Raw genomic sequence first — 21609 nt, forward strand, 5'->3', positions numbered from 1 at the left:
CAAAATTAGACTTTTTCTGTAACAGCTCCCAGACAACTGAGAAAGATACTGCCAAAATTATTTAGATTGTGCTCCTTCTGGCTTCATGCATTTATGACAAAGGAATACCACCATATAATGCATGCTTTAGAGAAATAAAAGATTCTGCTACCTAGAAACAGCTTTGACTTCACTTTGGGATTTTAATAGTAAACTGATGGGTCTTACAGCTGTCTCTGATATAGCAACTCTAGCAGGCCTACTTCTGTGAGATTTTGATTTCTACTTCCTCAATCACAGCAATTCTGGTATCTTTACCTCACTTAACATGGATTTTTTTAAAACTAATAATTATAGTATTATTATAGCAAAAATACACAAATTAGAATCAGTCAAAAGGAGAGATATATAGGTCAATATCTAGAAGGGTTTGAAACATAGATATCCACTGTTCTCTCTCTGTGCAGTCAGGATATGTAACCATCATGTCATTCTTAAAAATTTTTTTTTAATTGGAGGATAGATTTGTTGCTGTTGCTGCTGTTCAAGTTTCAAATGCCATTCTAGTGTTCAGTTCAGTTCAGTCGCTCAGTCGTGTCCGACTCTTTGCAACCCCATGAATTGCAGCACGCCAGGCCTCCCTGTCTATCACCATCTCCTGGAGTTCAATCATACTCACGTCCATCGAGTCAGTGATGCCATCCAGCCATCTCATCCTCTGTCGTCCCCTTCTCCTCCTGCCCTCAATCCCTCCCAGCATCAGAGTCTTTTCCAATGAGTCAACTCTTCGCATGAGGTGGCCAAAGTACTGGAGTTTCAGCTTTAGCATCATTCCTTCCAAAGAAATCCCAGGGTTGATCTCCTTCAGAATGGACTGGTTGGATCTCCTTGCAGTCCAAGGGACTCTCAAGAGTCTTCTCCAACACCACAGTTCAAAAGCATCAATTCTTCGGCGCTCAGCCTTCTTCGCAGTCTAACTCTCACATCCATACATGACCACAGGAAAAACCATAGCCTTGACTAGACGGGCCTTAGTCGGCAAAGTCTTTGCTTTTGAATATACTATCTAGGTTGGTCATAACTTTTCTTCCAAGGAGTAAGCATCTTTTAATTTCATGGCTGCAGTCACCATCTGCAGTGATTTTGGAGCCCCCCAAAATAAAGTCTGACACTGTTTCCACTGTTTCCCATGAAGTGATGGGACCCGATGCCATGATCTTCATTTTCTGAATGTTGAGCTTTACGCCAACTTTTTCACTGTCCTCTTTCACTTTCATCAAGAGGCTTTTTAGCTCCTCTTCACTTTCTGCCATAAGGGTGGTGTCATCTGCATATCTGAGGTGATTGATATTTCTCCTGGCAATCTTGATTCCAGCTTGTGTTTCTTCCAGTCCAGCATTTCTCATGATGTACTCTGCATAGAAGTTAAATAAGCAGGGTGACAATAAACAGCCTTGATGTACTCCTTTTCCTATTTGGAACCAGTCTGTTGTTCCATGTCCAGTTCTAACTGTTGCTTCCTGATCTGCATACAGATTTGTCAAGAGGCAGGTCAGGTGGTCTGGTATTCCCATCTCTTTCAGAATTTTCTACAGTTTATTGTGATCCACACAGTCCAAGGCTTTGGCATAGTCAATAAAGCAGAAATAGATGTTTTTCTGGAACTCCCTTGCTTTTTCCATGATCCAGCGGCTGTTGGCAATTTGATCTCTGGTTCCTCTGCCTTTTCCAAAACCAGCTTGAACATCAGGGAGTTCACGGTTCACGTACTGCTGAAGCCTGGCTTGGAGAATTTTGAGCATTACTTTACTAGCATGTGAGATGAGTGCAATTGTGCAGTAGTTTGAGCATTCTTTTGCACTGCCTTTCTTTGGAATTGGAATGAAAATCGACTCTTCTTGCTAGTATCTAAGATGACCTAATAATCTTTTCACACCAATATACCCAGTCTGGAATGTGCAGAGGCTGCTCAGAGAGAAAAAGGAATACATCTCAAAAAATCTAGCTGTAGGACCTAACCAATATATACCAACAAGAAAAGGAAAGTGTGCATGGGACCAGGTCCTGGGGGTGCAGGACAAAGCGGGGCAGGACTTAATGTTGAATAAGAGAGAGTTTCTCAATGTGGGAGCATTCTACAACAAAGAATTTAACACATTATCAGGACCCCAAGACTATAGCACTATCACTAGGATGCTAGAATCAGTACTAGAATGGTGTCTGAAAACTTGAATGAAAAATGAGTGTTAAGTGAAGGAGCAATGCCAGAATTGCTGTGACAGAGGAAGAAGGAATCAAAATCATACAGAAATAGGCACATTAGAGTTGCCACGGCACTCCAGGGACAGATGAATAGAGTTCTATACTCTCCCTGTGGTTTCTCTTCTGCTCATGCATTTTAAAGATTCTCTCTATTAAACACATCAAATTACATAATTTGAGTGTGAGATCTCTTTCCTTCCTGGACCCTAAAAGAAAGTGAAAGTGTTAGTCGCTTAGTCGTGTTTGACTCTTTGTAACCCCCTGGACAGTAGCCCGCCAGGCTCCTCTATCCATGAGATTTTCCAGGCGAAAATATTGGAGTGGGTAGACATTCCCTTTTCCAGGGGATCGTCCTGACCAAGGAAATGAAACCAGGTCTCCTGCATTTCAGACAGATTCTCCACTGTTTGAGCTAGCAGGGAAGCCTGGACCCTAACTCTTACACAATGTAGGATTATGAATGAAAACTCTATGCAGTGATCGTAAACATGCAGCCTGGTGGTGAGTGAGTGGTAAAGCAACTGAATCACAAGTAGTCTCATTTGCTATTCATTATATGCCACACACACTCAAACACATTCAAGGACTGCAAGAAAATTAGTCCAAATATTTACTGTTAATTTTGTAAAAAGCAGAAAGTGAAACTACAAACACTCTTAGCTATAAACACTTACTAATAAGCCCAAATGTTTTTAAACCATCAGTTTAAAAATTTGGTTTCGGTAAGTGAATATATTTATTACCCCATCCCAATGGATAAACTATGGAATAATCTGCATAGAAGTGTGTGCGTGGGGGGGGGGGTGGTTTAGAAATCTCTGGATATGTAAGAATGTACAGCCAACCATACTGATGAAAACTATGCAGAGCACAAAAAATCTGAAATGAACCGTCAACCACCTGGTCTGCAAATGGAAAGAGAGTCACTAGGTTTCTTCTAATCCAGGGGATAAACCAGGCTCCAAAGAAGCGTTACTTATTATCCAGCAAGGAGATGGATTTAAGACCACCCCATGCCACAATGGCTTGAGCCTGTGAGAATCCATAAGCAGCTGTATTATAAACACAGGAGATGAATATAACAGAACAGTATTATAGAGCTGGGACCACAGACTTCACCACAGACAGCCGTGATGAGAAGCGCCCTGTCAGCACTCCTAGATGGTTGCCCGGGGACGCTGGCCGGGAAGAGAGACATGGTCACAGCAAGTCAGACTGCGGGTGCCCAGTTCCTCCTCTGCAATTGACCACGCCAACAGAAGGCAGGGCCAGAAAGGGGCGTGCATATGACGCTAGGGAATATTTGTCACAAGATATACAATGCTTATTGATTTTCTTTTAATAAAATTTCTCTAAATCTATTATGGCTTGAAAACTGCTGAGGGGGTGCCAGCTACTAGGCTGTCCAGTGAAGGTAGTTTTTCCAAATCCTTCCTACTGTTCACATCTCCGACCTTAAAACTGGCTGTGCCTACCTGTTCATTCTCTCTTATGTGTGCACATGGGCGCATTCTTATGGGAAAGTTGTAGACAGTCTATACTTCACTAAGAGAAAATTCATAAGCCGGTGTGCAACACCAGGCCTTTCCTGGTGGCTCAGTCAGTAAAGAATTCACCTGCAATGCAGGAGACAAAGATTCAGTCCCTGGGTCGGGAAGATCCCCTGGAGAAGGAAACGGCAACCCACTCCAGTATTCTTGCCTGGGAAATCCCATGGACAGAGGAGCCTGGCGGCCTACAGTCTATGAGGCTGCAGAGTCGGATATAACTTAGTGACTAATCCACCACCACTAGGGCAACACTAGCAAGGGAAGGAGATGGACCCAATGAAGGAGGTCATGTGAGGGCAAAGGGCTGACCTCTTTTTGTTCCCAGCTGTGGAAAAGGGCCAGTAAGCATCTTTCAACTCCCCCTCCCTCCTCCTTCTATTTTTACCTCTTCCCCTCCCCCCTTTTTTCCTCCTCCCCCTTTTAATCTATTTTGTCTGCTTTTAATCTATTTTCTAGCCAGGAAAGATTCCAGGCTAGAAAGGAACCAGCTGGAAGTCACTGTGTTGAACTGGAGGAGATATTACCAGTTATAATGGAGGGAGGGGCATACCCTTGAGGCTAAAGGATATAGCCTTCCAAAGAAGAGCTTGGTGACCAATGGCTGCAGCATATTCTCTTTCCAGACACTGGGCAAACAACAAAATTAATCAAACATTTTTCCCTGTCTCACTCACCCTCCACACAACTTAGGTGGCCTCCCTCTATTGTCAAAAATGTGTACTGGTCAGCTCACCCCAGTGCTTGACCCAAAGCAGTCACATGAATAAATATACATATTAGAAATGAGTTGATGAGGACAATAATTTCCCAAATTATCTTCCATTCTACCAAATCAAAACTTCCTTTATTGAGACCAGCTTGTTGTTGTTGATCAGTCACTCAGTCATGTCCAGCTCTTTGAGACCCCATGGACTGCAGCATGCCAGGCCTCCCTGTCTTTCACCATCTCTTGAACTTTGCCCAAGTTCACGTCCATTGCATCAGTGATGCAATCAAACCATCTCATCCACTGACACCCTCCTCTCCTTCTGCTCTCAATCTTTCCCAGCATCAGGGACTTTTCCAAAGAGTTGGCTGTTCACAATAGATGACCAAAATACTGGAGCTTCAGCATCAGTCCTTCCAATGAGTATGCAGGACTGATCTCCCTTAAGATGGGGAAACAGTGGAAACAGTGGCAGACTTTATTTTGGGGGGCTCCAAAATCACTGTAGATGGTGACTGCAGCCGTGAAATTAAAAGACGCTTATTCCTCAGAAGGAAAGTTACGACCAACCTAGACAGCATATTCAAAAGCAGAGACATTACTTGTCCAACAAAGGTCCGTCTAGTCAAGGCTATAGTTTTTCCAGTGGTCATGTTTGGATGAGTTGGACTGTGAAGAAAGCTGAGTGTCAAATAATTGATACGTTTGAACTGTGGTGTTGGAGAAGACTCTTGAGAGTCCCTTGGACTGCAAGGAGTTCCAACCAGTCCATTCTAAAGGAGATCAACCCTGGGTGTTCTTTGGAAGGAATGATGCTAAAGCTGAAACTCCAATACTTTGGCCACCTGATGCGAAGAGTTGACTCATTGGAAAAGACTCTGATGCTGGGAGGGATTGGGGGCAGGGGGAGAAGAGGACGACAGAGGATGATATGGCTGGATGGCATCAACTCGATGGACATGAGTTTGAGTGAACTCCGGGAATTGGTGATGGACAGAGAGGCCTGGCATGCTGCAATTCATGGGGTCGCAAGAGTCAGACACAACTGAGTGACTGAACTCAACTGAAGATAGACTGGTTTGATCTCCTTGCAATCAAGGGACTCTCAGGAAAAGAGTCTCCAGTACCACAATTCAAAGGCACCAATTCTTTGGTGCTCTGCCTTCTTTAAGGTCCAGCCCTCAGAATCATACATGACTAGTGGCAAGACCATAGCCTTGACTATAGGGACTTTTTCAGCAGAGTAATGTCTCTGCTTTTCAACACACTGTCCAGCTTTGTCATAGCTTTCCTGCCAAGAAGCAATCATCTTCTGATTTCATGGTGGAAGCCATCATCCACAGTGATTTTAGAGCCCAAGAAGAGGAAATCTGTCACTACATCAGATTTTTCCCCTTCTATTTCCATGAAGTAATGGGGTCTGATGCCATGATCTTAGTTTTGTTTAACATGTAGTTTTAAGCCAGCTCTTTCACACTCCTCCTTCACCCTCATCAAGAGGCTATTTAGTTCTGCTTTGCTTTCTGCCATGCATATCTGAGGTTGTTGATGTTTCTCCCGCCTATTTTGATTCCAGCTTGCAACTCATCCAGCCCAGCATTTCTCATGATGTGCTCAGCATATAGATTAAACAAACAGGGTGACAGCAGACTGCCCTGTCATACTCCTTTCTCAATCTTGAAGCAATCAGTTGTTCCATACAGGGATCTAATTGTTGCTTCTTGAACTACCTACAGGCTTCTCAGGAGACAAGTAAGGTGGTCTGGTATTCCCAACTCTCTAAGGGCTTTCCACAGTTTGTCATGATCCACATAGTCAAAATCTTTAGTGTAGTCGATGAAACAGAGCTAGATGATTTTCTGGAACTCCCTTGCTTTCTCTATAATCCAGTAAAATGTTGGCAATCTGATCTCTGGTTCCTCTTCCTTTCCTAAACCCAGCCTGGACATCTGGAAGTTCTTGGTTCACATAATTCTGAAGGCTAGCATGCAAGATTTTAAGCATGACCTTACTAGCAAAGAAATAGAGGGAAACAATAGAATTCGAAAGACTAGAGATCTCTTCAAGAAAATCTGAGATACCAAGGAAACATTCCATGCAAAGACTGGCACAATAAGGGATAGAAATGGTCTGGACCTAACTAAAGCAAAAGATATTAAGAAAAAGTGGTAAAAATACACAGAAGAACTATACAAAAAAGATCTTCATGACCCAGATAACCACGATGGTGTGATCACTCACCTAGAGCCAGATATCTTGGAATGCAAAGTCAAGTGGGCCTTAGGAAGTATCACTACAAACAAAGTTAGCGGAGGTGACAGAATTCCAGTTGAGCTATTTCAAATCCTAAAAGATGATGCTGTGAAAGTGTTGTACTCAATATGAAAGCAAATTTGGAAAACTCAGCAGTGGCCACAGGACTGGAAAAGGTCAGTTTTCATTCCAATCCCAAAGAAAGGCAATGCCATAAGAATGCTCAAACTACCACACAGTTGCACTCATCTCACACACTAGTAAAGTAATGCTCAAAATTCTCCAAGCCAGGCTTCAACAGTGTGTGAACTGTGAACTTCCAGATGTTCTAGTTGGATTTAGAAAAGGCAGAGGAACCAGAGATCAAATTGCCAACATCCGCTGGATCATCAAAAAAGCAAGAGAGTTCCAGAGAAACATCTACTTTGGCTTTATTGACTACACCAAAGCCTCTGACTCTGTGGATCACAACAAACTGTGGAAATGCTTAAAGACATGGGAATACCCGACCACCTGATCTGCCTCCTTAGAAATCTGTATGCAGGTCAAGAAGCAACAGTTAGAACCGGACATGGAACAAAGGACTGGCTCTAAATAGGGAAAGGAGTACGTCAAGGCTGTATATTGTCACCCTGGTTATTTTAACTTATATGCAGAGTACATCATGCAAAAAGCTGGGCTGGATGAAGCACAAGCTGGAATCAAGATTGCCAGGAGAAACAATAACCTCAGATACGCAGATGATACCACTCTTATGGCAGAAAGCGAAGAGGAACTAAAGAACCTCTTGACGAAAGTGAAAGAGGAGAGTGAAAAAGTTGGCTTAAAATTCAACATTCAGAAAACTAAGATCATGGCATCCTATCCCATCACTTCATGGCAAATAGATGGGAAACAATGGAAACAGTGACAGACTTTATTTTGGTGGGGGAGTGGGGGGCCTCCAAAATCACTGCAGATGGTGACAACAGCCATGAAATTAAAAGATGCTTGATCCTTGGAAGAAAAGCTATGATCAACATAGACAACACATTAAAAAGCAGAGACATTACTTTGCCAACAAAGGTCCATCTAGTCAAAGCAATGGTTTTTCCAGTAGTCATGTAAGGATGTGAGAGCTGGATTATAAAGAAAGCTGAGCACCGAAGAACTGATGCTTTTGAACTGTGGTGTTGGAGAAGACTCTTGAGAGTCCCTGGACTGCAAGGATATCCAACCAGTCCATCCTAAAGGAGATCAGTCCTGAATATTCACTGGAAGGACTGATGCTGAAGCTGAAACTCCAATATTTTGGCCACCTGATGCGAAGGACTGACTCATTGGAAAAGACCCTGATGCTGGAAAAGATTGAGGGCAGAAGGAGAAGGGGATGGCAGAGGATGAGATGATTGGATGGCATCACTGACTCAATGGACATGAGTTTGAGCAAGCTCCAGGAGCTGGTGATGGACAGGGAGGCCTGGTGTGCTGCAGTCCATGGGGTTGCAAAGAGTCAGACACAACTGAATGAAAGGATGAACTGAACTATTGGCGTGGGAAATGAGTGCAACTGTCCAGTGGTTAGCACATCCTTTAGTACTACCCTTCTTGGGAATTGGGATGGGGAGTGACCTTTTCCAGGCCATGGCCACTGCTGGGTCTTCCAGATTTGCTGACATACTGAATGCAACCCCTTGATGGCATCCTCCTTCTACCGGAATTTCATCATATCCACTAACTTTATTAACAGCAGTGCTTCCTAAGGCCCACCTGACTTCACACTCCAGAATGTCTTTCTGAGGGTGACTGACCACTCAGTTGTAGCAATCCAATTCATTAAGATCATTTTTGTACAATTCTTCAGTGTGTTCTTACCTTCTCCTCTTGATCCCTTCAGCATCTGCTAGGTCTCTACCATTTCTGTCCTTTATTGTGCCTATCTTTGGGTGAAATCTTCAAAACAAAATGAAGCAGGGCAAAGGCTAACTGAATTCTGCCAAGAGAATGCACTGGTCATAGATAACACCCTTTTTCAACAACTCAAGAGACGACTTTACACATGGACATCACCAAATGGTCAACACGGAAATCAAACATTACATTCCCTGTAGCTGAAGATGGAGAAGCTGTATACAATAGGCAAAAAGAAGACCTGGAGCTGACTGTGGCTCTGATCACCAGCTTTTCATAGCAAAATTCAGGCTTAAACTAAAGAAAAGGGGGGAAAACCACTAGGACAGCCACGCACAATCCCCTATGAAACTACAGTAGGGGTAATGAATGTTGCTGCTGCTGCTGCTAAGTTACTTCAGTCATGTCTGACTCTGTGCGACCCCATAGACGGTAGCCCACCAGGCTCCCCCACCCCTGGGATTCTCCAGGCAAGAACACTGGAGTGGGTTGCCATTTCCTTCTCCAATGCATGAAAGTGAAAAGTGAAAGTGAAGTCGCTCAGTCATGTCCGACTCTTAGCGACCCCATGGACGCAGCCCACCAGGCTCCTCCGCTCATGGGATTTTCCAGGCAAGAGTACTGGAGTGGAATGCCATCACCTTCTCCGAGAGGTAATGAATAGATTTGAGGAATCAGAGCTAGTAAACAGTGTGCCTGAAGAACTATGGACGGAGGTCTGCAATACTGTACAGAAGGCAGTGGACAAAACCATCCCAAAGAAAAGCAAAAGGGCAAAGTGGTCATCTGAGGAGATTTCACAAACAGCTAAAGAAAGAAGAGAAGTGAAATGCAAGGGAGAAAGTGAAAGGTATATCCAAATAAATGCAGAGTTCCAAAGAATAGCTAGGAGAGTGCATAAAATTAGAAGAAAACAACAGAAGGGGAAAGACTAGAGATCATGTCAGGAAAATTGGAAATATCAAATGACCAGCTTATGTTGATGTGATTTTTAAAAAAACCTTTGTAGTAGGATTTACCACTGGATTAACCTTCTCAGAGTATCCTTCCATTCCTAAAGTAGATCTTTGTACGTTGAAAAAAGCCATAACCCAAATCTGTTAGGGTCAATATTGGGCAGTCTACAGAGCATGCAGCTTTCAAGAGCCCTGCCTCACTCTTACACGTGGCCCTGCACCCTAAGGGGCTCACAGCCCATGACTCTCAAGGAGTGGACATAAATGACCACATATGAGAAGGGCATCTCTTTCTAGGAGGCGGGTGATATCGCAGGAGAGCAACACCCTTCTTGCTTTCATGTTGCCCTTCTACCCAGTTCTGCTCAACCACAACATATCAACACGAGCCGCGTCACTCAGCCACCTGCTGATTTTCTGTTGTTGTTTGAAGAAGTGTGTGATGTACCCACAATCCTCAGGAGGGAGTTTAAACAAGAGAGGAAGTCTCCTTTTCTTAATTGTCAACAGTGCAATAAAAATCCCTTCATACCAGGGATTAGCACTCAAAGCGTGCCAATCCCTGCTATGAAGACCACTGCCTCTTGAGGGAATTCGAGAACAAAAAGAAGACCTCTGAAAGGGGGAAAAAAAATGAAATGGCTCAGTTGTGTTCAACTCTTTGGGACCCCATGGACTGTAGCCTCTGTCCATGGGATTTTCCAGGGAAGGGTACTGGAGTGGGTTGCCATTTCCTTCCCCAGGGGATCTTCCTACCCTAGGGACTGAACCCGAATCTCACGCATTGCAGGCAGACACTTTACCATCTGAGCCGCCAGGGAAGCCCATTTTAAGGGAAGAAGGCCTAAAGGAAGGAGGCCTTTGGAAGGGAAGTGACGTACTGAGCCCTGGATTCAGGTGATGGGACTCATGGACCTCAGGCGCTTGCCAAGGCCTGAGCACCCTCCTGCGATCACGGCCGTGCAGGGCAACGCCTTACCTTACCACACTGCTTACACTTTCCTTCCTGCCGACGTCTGTGCACCCAGTGGTGACGCACAAAGTTCTGTGGGAAAACAAAAGCAAATGAATACGTTTCAGTGTGCAAACTCCAGGATTCTTTTTTTAAAACTGTTTTAAGAGTAGAGATTTCCATGAACAATCATTTAAGCCCATCTTAGCACAAAACCAAGTATGTGCCCGTGTGGTTTGTTTAACAATAAACACGAATTCACTTAGGAAAACAAAGCTAAGTCTCCATCTTTGGTGATCTTTCATGTTTGCAGAAACCATTAGTTATTCCTTCTCTTTGCAGCTTCCTGGTGACAAAGGCCTGTAATGAATTCCTGGTACTCTGCTTTCTTCTTAGTAAAAACATGGTTTACGTTTGTGACCTTGGGCTGGGAGTTAACTGCGGCAGGTAAGAAATATTCTTAAAGAAAGGAGGTAAAGGAGAGAAGGACAAAGACAACCATTTTAGAAAACAAATGTGTACTTAATGCTTTATAAGTGCCAGGCAAGCATCCTACTCAACATTTGTGTTAGGAAGAATTTTAAAGAAATCAAATTCTCAAAAAGAAACAGATCTCATGATTTGAGAGTTTGTTTGTTTTTTAACTAGCGAAAGTAAAGGAAGAGAGCTTGTTTGTTTGTTAACTAGTGAAAGTAAAGAAAGAGAAACACCGAAGAAAACTGATGACAAAGACAAGAGACACGAGCCTAGCGTGAAATTCTGTAATGAGGTTGTCCTTAGGTATTCTGAATGCAGTCAGCTTCCAAGGTCTTCCAAGGTGTGTGCTTAGTTGCTTAGTTGTGTCCAATTCTTTTGTGACCCCATGGGCTGTAGCCCACCAGGCTCCTCTGTCCATGGGATTCTCCAGGCAAGAATACTGGAATGGGTTGCCATTGCCTTCTCCAGGGGAGCTTCTCGACACAGGATCCAACCCATGTCTCCTGCATCTCCTGCCCTGGCAGGTGAATTCTTCACCACTGAACCACCTGGGAAGCCCCCATTCTTGGCTTGTGCTATAGGAAACATGGAAGGTCCTTTTCCTCCCAAATAGATAATCACTCAAGAAGCACATGTCACCCAGCTGTCGGGATGCTTTATAAGAGGGAAAGTGGTCTTCAGGCCTAATGCTATAGGTAAACCCTAGTAACCTACACACAATTCATCTCTCTTAGGCCAATTCCCCTAGAATACTTGTTAATGTTTTTCTCCTGTCCTTTTCTAAGAACACATACTTTACCTGAAATTAACATTTGTATTGTCAGGCCACAGTCTATATTTTCCCTTTAAAATAGGCCCTCTAATATATATTCAACTTTGCAAATATTTACCAAATGCCTACTATCCAGGCATTGTTCTAAGTAAGGAGGGACACAGAAAACAGTTCAGTGTCGAGAAAAAAAATGGTATGTCAAGACAGGAAATTCAGAGTGACAAAGATACCTCTAACAAGCATTAGCATTATCAATTCCAAATTGTCGCCTCTATTTCTCTTCATTATGTCAAACCAATTTAAATTAAAACTTAACAAAGATCCTGGAGGAACAATGGTCTTCTAACTATAATAAGATATAAAGAAGTATAATGGTCCTACTAATTAGTCTAGTTTTTGTCTTGCTTTTTCTACTGTGGCAGTTTAATAAAATAAGGACACAATTCTTACACTGTTCTCAGAAAGAAGCTAATAATAATAGTTAACATTTCTTGAGAACTATCTCTGTGTCAGGCACTTTCTAAAATGCCGTACATATCTAATACTATACACAAAAATAAGCTCAAAGTGAATTAAAAATCTAAATGTAAGACCAGAAAACTATAAAATTCTTAGAGGAAAACACAGGCAGAACACTCTCTGACATGAATCACAGCAAGATCCTCCACGACCCACCTCTCAGCGTAATGGAAACAAAAACAAAATAAACAAATGGGGCCTAATTAACCTTAAAAGCTTTTGCACAATGAAGGAAACAATAAACAACGTGAAAAGGCAGTCTTTAGAATGGGAGAAAATAATAGCAAATGAAACAGCTGACAAAGAATTAATCTCCAAAATACATAAGCAGCTCACGCAGCGCAACACCAGAAAAACGAACAACCCAGTCAAAAAGTGGGCCAAAGAACTAAACAGACATTTTTCCAAAGAAGACATACCGATGGCTAATAAACACACGAAAAGATGCTCAACGTCACTCATTATCAGAGAAATGCAAATCAAAATCACAATGAGTACCATCTCAAGGCGGTCAGAATAGCCGCCATCAAAAAGTCTACAAACAATAAATGCTGGAGAGGGTATGGAGAAAAGGGAACCCTCTTACACTGTTGGTGGGAATGCAAACTGTTGCCACTATGGAGAATAGTGTGGAGATTCCTTAAAAAGCTGGGAACAGAATTGCCATACAACCCAGCAATGCCACTGCTGGGCATACACACCAAGGAAACCAGAATTGAAAGAGACACGTGTACCCCAGTGTTCATTGCAGCACTGTTTACAATAGTTAGGACATGGAAGCAACCTAGATGTCCATTGGCAGACAAAAGGATAAGGACCTTGTGGTACATATGCACAATGGAATATTACTCAGCTATAAAAAGGAACACATTTGAGTCAGTTCTTATGAGATGGATGAAACTGGAGTCTATTACACAGAGTGAAGTAAGCCAGAAAGAGAAACACCAATAGAGTATATTAACACATATATATGGAATTTAGGAAGACAGCAATGATGATCTTATATGCAAAACAGTAAAAGAGACACAGATGTAAAGAACAGACTTTTGGACTCTTGTGGGAGAAGGCGAATGGTGGGAGAAGGTGAGATGATTTGAGAGAACAGCACTGAAACATGTATTTAACATATGTAAAATAGATGACCAGTGCAAGTTTGATGCATGAAGCAGGGCACGCAAAGCCAGTGCTCTGGGACAACCCAGAGGGATGGGGTGGGGAGGGAAGTGGGAAGGGGATTCAGGAGGGGAGGACATATGTGTACCCGTGGCTGATTCATGCTGATGGGTGGCAAAAACCATCACAATGCTGTAATTATCCTCCAATTAAACTAATTAATTTAAAAATTACTTACATATAATAATAATTTTAATTTTCATGAGAATTTTCATGAATAGAGGTGCTATAGAGTTGATTACTAGTAAAACCCTGAGTTGATAAAAACATTGAAATATGTCTATACTGATTGATAAATTGCAGTTCGGTGCTTCTACCATCCCCCTGGCTCCTCCATAGCTACCATAGCACCCCCATGCCCTCAACACTGCACACCATTTCTACCTCCTCATTATTAAGAAATTAGAATGTTAATTCTGGGCATAACAGGTCTCTATGATTCTGGAGCTCTCTTCTGAAAATAAACCATGTTGCCTGGACAATGCCACTGGGTTCCACCACAAAGTCAGAAAACTGGGCTATGCCCCACTGATGGCAGCTGTCTGTCCAGGTATCAATATAAACAATTCAGGGGCCTATGGCTGCAAGTCCAGGAACCTGGTTACTGTCCATACCTCCAGGTCAGTGCAAAAACTCTACTGGGATGAAGGTACCAGACCCTTCACCTCATAGATGAGGCAGACTGCTCCAGCTTTTCCGCCCACCCACGTGAGAAGCACTTTAGCCCACTGCCTGGAAGGACAGGGGCCAACTGCTAATTAATTGTACTCTATCCCAAATCACATCATTGTAGGGCAGCTTATCAAAAGGTTTGACTTGAATTATCATCATTATCCTCATTTTACAGATGATGAAACTAAGGTACAGAGTGGTGACTTCAAATGTCAAGGGCCGAGCAAGGATTCAAACCCAGGCAGGCTGGCAAAAGAGCCTGTATCCTCAAGGACTCTGTTGCAGGGCCTCTTCTCTGCTCTGAAATATCAAGTTCAAGCTCTTTCAATAAATGATTTCAATGACAGTCAGTAGTGGAAATACTGAAAACATAAAAATGTCAGGCGGTATTATGAGAGATAGAAAAATTTACTATAATTGCTGTTAGTGTAGCAGAAGCTGGGGGAGAATGAACAATAACACTGATGTTAAGAGAAACTCTGCTTATTGAGATTATAAATCACCTAATGACTCTCCATTTAAGAACTGAAGGCGGGAAACACTGGAAGAATTTGATGCAATTACCTATGAGAAATCATGGTTGACTCACGGGATTATTTAGTGAGTGACAACCCTAATCAAGAGATTAAACCAGTAATTTCCACAAATCAACAATTATTGAGAAACTATGAGGCTGACGATGAATCATTCGTGCAGCGACATATATTGTTTGGTAAACAGATTTATAAAACCATGTAGTGTAGTTTATTTAGAAAATAAGAGAGAACATTTTTAAATTTCTTATTTAAATGCTTATGACTCTGCAAGTTGTTGAATATTTTTAATATCACCCTTCCTAGGAAACAGGTAGGCAATTGAGGCACAGATAAAATAATTCATACAAATCACCACTGTAGAAACTGAGTAATTGTCTCTGTGAGTCTGATTTGAGATGTCAAGTATCCATCTATTTAGAGGTCTTCTTAGATCTGATATAAATTTTTTTCTATGCTGCTTAAACATAGCTTGAACAAAGTGAAAGCCAATAAATGCGTGTTGAATTGAATGAAATTCTCAACCTAATTTCCTTGACAAATCACACAGCTACCATTTTGGAGGATCATCTATTGTTTTTTATCAGTTAGGGGAAAAAGAACACTTCTAGAGAATCACTGCTGTTTTATCATCCATCTTTCCCAAGCACTTAAATTTTTCATACTATTTCCTTTTGACTATTATTCATTTCTTCTAAATTATTGAACTGAAATTAGACTCAGAAGCCTCACACTGCAAATGTGAGTGTTGATACACGCTGTTAAGATAGCAGAGCAAGGCTTCTAATACTGTAACATCTTTTTATTGTTCATCAATAATCTGAATTATTCATATACCACTGTCAAGTACTGGGTAAGAATAGGGTTATTACTTATGGGTGTTAAAATCTTGGTGATCCATTATTTCAGGGATTATTTTCAGTTTGGTTAGCAAAAATGCATAACACAATTGCTCAATTACTGTCCAAAGCAGCCAGTTCAATTCATAATATTCAGTTCAGTTCAGTTCTGTCACTCAATTGTGTCCAACTCTTTGCAATCCCATGGACTGCAGCATGCCAGGCCTCCCTGTCCATTGCCGACTCCCGGAATTTACTCAAACTCATGTCCAGTGAGTTGGTGATACCATCCAACCATCTCATCCTCTGTCATCCCCTTCTCCTCCTGCCCTCAATCTTTCCCAGCATCAGGGTCTTTTCCAATGAGTCAGTCCCTTCACATCAGGTGGCCGAAGTATTGGAGTTTCAGCTTCAGCATCAATCCTCCCAATGAACATTCAGGACTGATTTCCTTTAGGATGGACTGGTTGGGTCCCCTTGCAGTCCAAGGGACTCCCAAGAGTCTTCTCCAACACCACAGTTCAAAAGCATCAGTTCTTCGGCACTCAGCTTTCTTTATAATCCAACTCTCACATCCTTACATGACTACGGGAAAAACCATAGCTTTGACTAGACAGACCTTTGTTGGCAAAGCATTACTCAAAAGAGTTTTTTAAAGTATCTTAGAAATTATAGACCAATCCAAGCAGCTTATATCTAAGGAAACTGAGTCCATCTGGAAGGTTTCAACTTAGAGGAGTCAAACCAACATTCATTAAAAAAATCTTCAGGTATCAAGCACCCCACAAAGCCTAGGAGACAGTGATTAACAACCCCACTCCAGGTCCCAGGCCTAGAGACACCACTGAGGGAAAAAGAAGCAGAGATGGCCTTTGAACACAAGTCAAACTAATTCTAAAGTGACTGTCTCTTTCATTTACATGAAGTAAACTATCTAAGTCTCTTAATTAAGAATCCCCATGGGTCATGCATCCCTGGTGGCTCAGACAGTAAAGAATCTACCTGCAGTGTGGGAGACCTGGGTTCGATCCCTGGGTTGCGAAGATACCTTGGAGGTGGGCATGGCAACCCACTCAAGTATTCTTGTGTGGAGAATCCCACGGACATAGGAGCCTGGTGGGCCACAGTCCATGGGGTTGAAAAGAGTTAGACATGACTAAGTACAGCATATAGCATGAGACATAAGAATCATTTCCAAATTGTACTCTTAGAATAAGAGTTCTTAGAGATTTGGAGGGGGAAATTAACCCTTTCATGGGCTTCCCAGGTGGCTCATTGGTAAAGAATTTGCCTGTGATGCAGGAGATCCAGGTTTGATCCCTAGCTCAGGAAGCTCCCTTGTAGAAGAAAATGGCAACCCACTCCAGTGTTCCTTCCTGGAGAATTCCATGCAGGGACCATGGGGTCGCAAAGAGTCAGACCCAACTAAGCAACTAACACTTTCACTCCTCTATACATTCATTAGGTCAAAAGATATTCACTGATCACATCTTCTGCATCCTGCCTGGTACAACGAGTTTGGAACAAATTTCATGAGTGATCTCCCAAAGCCTACACAACAGGAGGATGGCAACAGACAAGCAAATGAGTAATGCTTGTAAATAATTATGGCACAGAAAGTGCTCTGAAGGGCAGAACAAGGTGCTTTGATAAAGAACAATGTGGACCTATTTAGAGGTGGAAATCAACAAAGACCTCTGAGGGGCTCTAACTGTAAGAAACAGCTGGTCATGAATAGAGATCTCCAGTACCATGATAAAACACACAAGTATCAGAAGGTGAAGAATATCTTGATGTGTGCCTCAAGAACTGAAATCCATGTGGCAGACGGATGGGTTGAAAGACGGTGGCTGGCCCAGCCTATGAAGGACTTTTGACTTTTCATACCAAGCCAAGGGGCGAGGTTTTCCTCTAAATGACATGGAAATCACTGCCGAGTTTTAAGCTGGAAAATTATATAATCCAATGTTCACTTTAAAAGATCACTCTCTTATATCATGGTGGATCGATGGGGGAAATTAAAGAATCCTGGAGAAGTTACTGCAGGGGTCAAAAGCAAGGGATCATGGTGTCTCAGTCCAGAGCACTGGCAACAGAAATGGAGATAAATGTATGATTTGAAATATATTTTATAAATAAAATTGATAGGGCTGGCAAATGGATTAAGTGTGGGGAGTATCTGAGAGAAGCATCATTATGACCCCTTGTTTTCTCATTTTGGGGAGTTGGACCAACAGTCATCTCATTTTCTCAGATACAAAACAATTGAAAAATATAGTTTTTATGGGGATGGCAATAGAGTTTAGTTAGTAATGTATTATATTTGAGTTGACTCTGACACATTCCATGGGCATATCAAACGGAACTCCATCAACCCAGACAAGATATTAAAACCAAAGGACTGGAGGAGTTCTCCCAATGCCAGCAGGCAGAGCGTAGTCCAGCGCTAACAAGCCAACAAATACGTAGAAATCAGGGAGTGAACAGTGGAAGGACTACCCAGTGAAATATTGAAGAGAAACATTAAGAAAGCTATCACAACAGGAGAGCATTTCAAGAAGGAGGAAATACTGAGTAGTTTAAACACATTTGAAAGACTGAATAAGAACAGAAAATATCTAATGAATCTGGCATCAAGGAGATATGGTCAAGATTTAAAAAAGCAGTTCCAGTGAATGGGTAGAGTAAGACCAGATCAGAACAGGTTAAAATGCCCAGGAGGGAAACACGCTAGAAACAATTTATCTGGCTAACATTTTCTGGAACTTTAGCTCTGAACACAACACTGAGAATCAGAGCTGCAATTAAGACACAGTTGGTAGTTAAGGGATATTCTTTGTTTGTTTGTTTGTTTTTTAAAGATGGGAGCTCTCAGAGCATGTTAATGGTGATAGAAGTAATCTATAAGGAAGGTGAGGAGTTGAAAATGTAGGCATGGAAGAAATAGCAAGTCCTTGATATGAAGACAAAGGAAGACACTGAAAACACTTATGAAGGGTCTGGCTTCACAGAAGAGAAATAATACAGCTACCGCAAACACATCCCCCAAATCCTTGTGTTAGAAATTAGAAACAATCACAATTACCTATCCAAATGGAAAAAGAGAAATCAAAGGACAGGAGCCAAATGTAGACATATGGATGCCCTGGTTAGAAATTTACAAAGTCCATCTTAAAAAACTCAAAACGATTTCTTCTATTGTCCTAGATAAAATGTCTCCTTCATTTGAGCTATCGCTGAGTTATCCCTTGGCCAATGCTATAGTGTATTCCAATGACACCGAGGGTAAACACAACCCTATCATTTTTCTTACGACTTTCTCACCCTACGTATGACCCGTAACCAACCTCTTGCTGACATAATAGACAAGCACAGTGGGAACGGACAGCTAACGGGAACAGCTATTTTTATCTCTCTCTATAACCTCCACTGCCAGCCTATTCTCTCTCCATGTTTTCTCCTAATCTCCTTGTATTAATCAGTAACAATATTATTATTCTTCACTGTGTCTTCATTCATTAACTGTCATTAACATCAATCTATACTCAGACATCTTCTATTCCTACCTTACCCAGTCATCAATCTTATAGCTTTAATTGCTACCTTGAAATGCTGACAATTCACCAATGTCTAACCTCTAGCCCAATCTTCCTCATAAACTCTAAACTTACATACCCACTCAGCTTTCTGTTGGATATCACCAGTTGGGAGCCTCAGGACAACTCAAACTTGAGAGTTCTACAACTGAACTCATTACTTCTCTACCATATCCTCAAGGCAATTCATTTGCCAACATATTTGTCCTTATAGTCAAAGGACAGGGGAGCTCAGCATAAAGCTATGTTTTTTCCAGTAGACATGCAGAGATGTAAGAGTTGGACCATAAAGAAGGCTGAGTGCTGAAGAACTGATACTTCCAAATTATGGTGCTGGAGAAAACTCTTCAGAGTCCTCTGGACAGCAAGGAGATCAAACCAGTCCATCCTAATCTTCAATATTCACTCGAAGGACTGGTGCTGAAGCTAAAGCTCCAATACTTTGGCCCCCTGATGTGAGCAGCTGACTCAATGAAAAGACCCTGATGCTGGGAAAGATTGAGGACACGAGGAGAAGGGGTGACAGAGGATGAGATGGTTGGATGGCATCAGGGACTCAATGGATGTGAGTTTGAGCAAACTCAGGGAGTTGCTGAGGACAGGGGAGCCTGGTGTGCTGCAGTCCATGGGGATCACAAAGTCAGACACCACTTAGTGACTGAAAACAGCAACCCCGTCCTTGTGTCCAAAATCCAATCAACTAATATATCCTGCTGCTGCTGTACCGCTTCAGTCGTGTCCGACCCTGTGCGACCCCACAGACGGCAGCCCACCAGGCTCCCCCGTCCCTGGGATTCTCCAGGCAAGAACACTGGAGTGGGCTGCCATTTCCTTCTCCAATGCAGGAAAGTGAGAAGTGAAAGGGAAGTTGCTCAGTCATGTCTGACTCTTCGTGACCCCATGGACTGCAGCCCACCAGGCTCCTCCATCCGTGGGATTTTCCAGGCAAGAGTACTGGAGTGGGGTGCCATTGCCTTCTCTGTAATATATCCTGACCATCTTATTTCCTTCAAATTCACATTTACCAATTTTCACCATCTCAGTATTACTGTCAGTTCAGATCACCATTATCACTTCCCTAGACTAAGAGAATAGCCAATATCCTCCATGCCTCTAACACTGCTGCTCTTGAAATACATGGCATCCCCTCCACACTGTAGCCAGATTAATATATTCTGCTTAAAACTGTTCAATGCCCCCTCTAATTACTATGATGATGAGACATGCAACTTGCATCCTTGCTTACAAGAGCCTTCGTGGTCTCGCGTCTGCTTATCTCTTGGGCCTCATGCCTTCCTCAAATATACCTCACTTTTGAGCCTGTGCTCACTCACCCCCCAGCTAACTATCCCCCAGACCTTCACTTAGATCACTCCTTTGGGTCTCAGTTTAGTTGCCACCTCTTCCAGGTAGAATTAAAATAGACCAAAAGCCAATAAAATACTATGTCTTTCTTACCTTTTCAATTCTACCACCATTCCCTCTCCCTACTTTCTGGCTCATTCAATAGACCTCAGCTTTCCAGTGCATTCTATGAGAAGAAAGGGTAGCAGACACACACTGAAGAGACTTGGGGGGTTTACTGACTGTATTTGTTGAGATACTGATAACATACTAATGTGAAATGGAGGGAGACAGATTTTTTTAAAATCCCTGATGACTATGAATCCAATGAATCAATGGGAAATAAAAGGCGGTATTTGCACTAGAGCTCTGAAATACTTACTTCTCTTGGTGATCTTGAACCTCCTTCTCGAAATGTTGGTTTACATCTGAAATTAATCTGTCATTTAAAAAGAAAAGTGTATTATAATAGGGAAAGCACTCAACTAGAATTACCCTAAAAATTACCTTGAGCTACCCTAAAAAACCAACAAATCCCATGGGTGAATGACAACACTTGCTATTATTGTGAAGAAATAGGCCCATACCAGGCTTTTCTCTCTAACCTTTTTATTCCTTTACCCAAGAGTCAACATGAAATGATATCAAATTAAAGCTCAGTTAACAATAGAGTGGATGTAAACCTTAAGCATAGTCCTCCCATTATTAATCTGGTGATAACGTTGGGCTTCAAGGTTTTTAAAAGAGCGTAGTTGTCAAGAAGTTGAAAATGAAAACTGATGCTTTGTCTTTCAAGTCCAAACGCTTGCAGGGTAGCAAAGATCGCAGCAGGTGGCGCTGTCTCACCTTTTCTAGCTGCTCAATGCAGGCGGTATGGACGACAATCTTACAGACCGCACACTTCCTCCTGAGAGCTGATTTCTACAACAGACAATTCAGAAGACAAGGAGAAATGTTAACAGTCTGCTCTGAAGGGTTCCCTGGTAGTAAAGAGAACATTCAGAAATAAGGCAAACATAAACCAATTTAAAACTTCATCATAAACATTCAATAATATGACAAACTTTGTCAGTAATCCTTTGATCTACTAAGCAGCTACACAGTCAGGACTTAGGGTGGCCGAGATGTTCTCTTTA

General features: G+C 42.2%; 1 protein-coding gene across 7 annotated transcripts in view; it reads right to left on the reverse strand.

The window, feature by feature from the left end:
• The window catches only part of DGKI (diacylglycerol kinase iota), a 513862-nt gene that overhangs the window by 271158 nt on the left and 221095 nt on the right, over positions 1-21609 (reverse strand). For all 7 annotated transcript variants that reach the window (XR_009600539.1, XM_060415131.1, XM_027968850.3 and 4 more), the window contains exons 4-6: positions 21320-21394; positions 20856-20912; positions 10576-10641 (exon numbers count right to left, since the gene is read on the reverse strand). Coding sequence is in view for 6 of the 7 variants with exons in the window: in XM_060415131.1 (XP_060271114.1) it covers positions 10576-10641; positions 20856-20912; positions 21320-21394 (198 nt within the window). In the remaining variant the exon portion in view is untranslated. The remainder of the gene's footprint in view (positions 1-10575; positions 10642-20855; positions 20913-21319; positions 21395-21609) is intronic.

The sequence above is a fragment of the Ovis aries genome, chromosome 4 (genome assembly GCF_016772045.2).
Source record: "Ovis aries strain OAR_USU_Benz2616 breed Rambouillet chromosome 4, ARS-UI_Ramb_v3.0, whole genome shotgun sequence".
Taxonomy (NCBI): domain Eukaryota; kingdom Metazoa; phylum Chordata; class Mammalia; order Artiodactyla; family Bovidae; genus Ovis; species Ovis aries.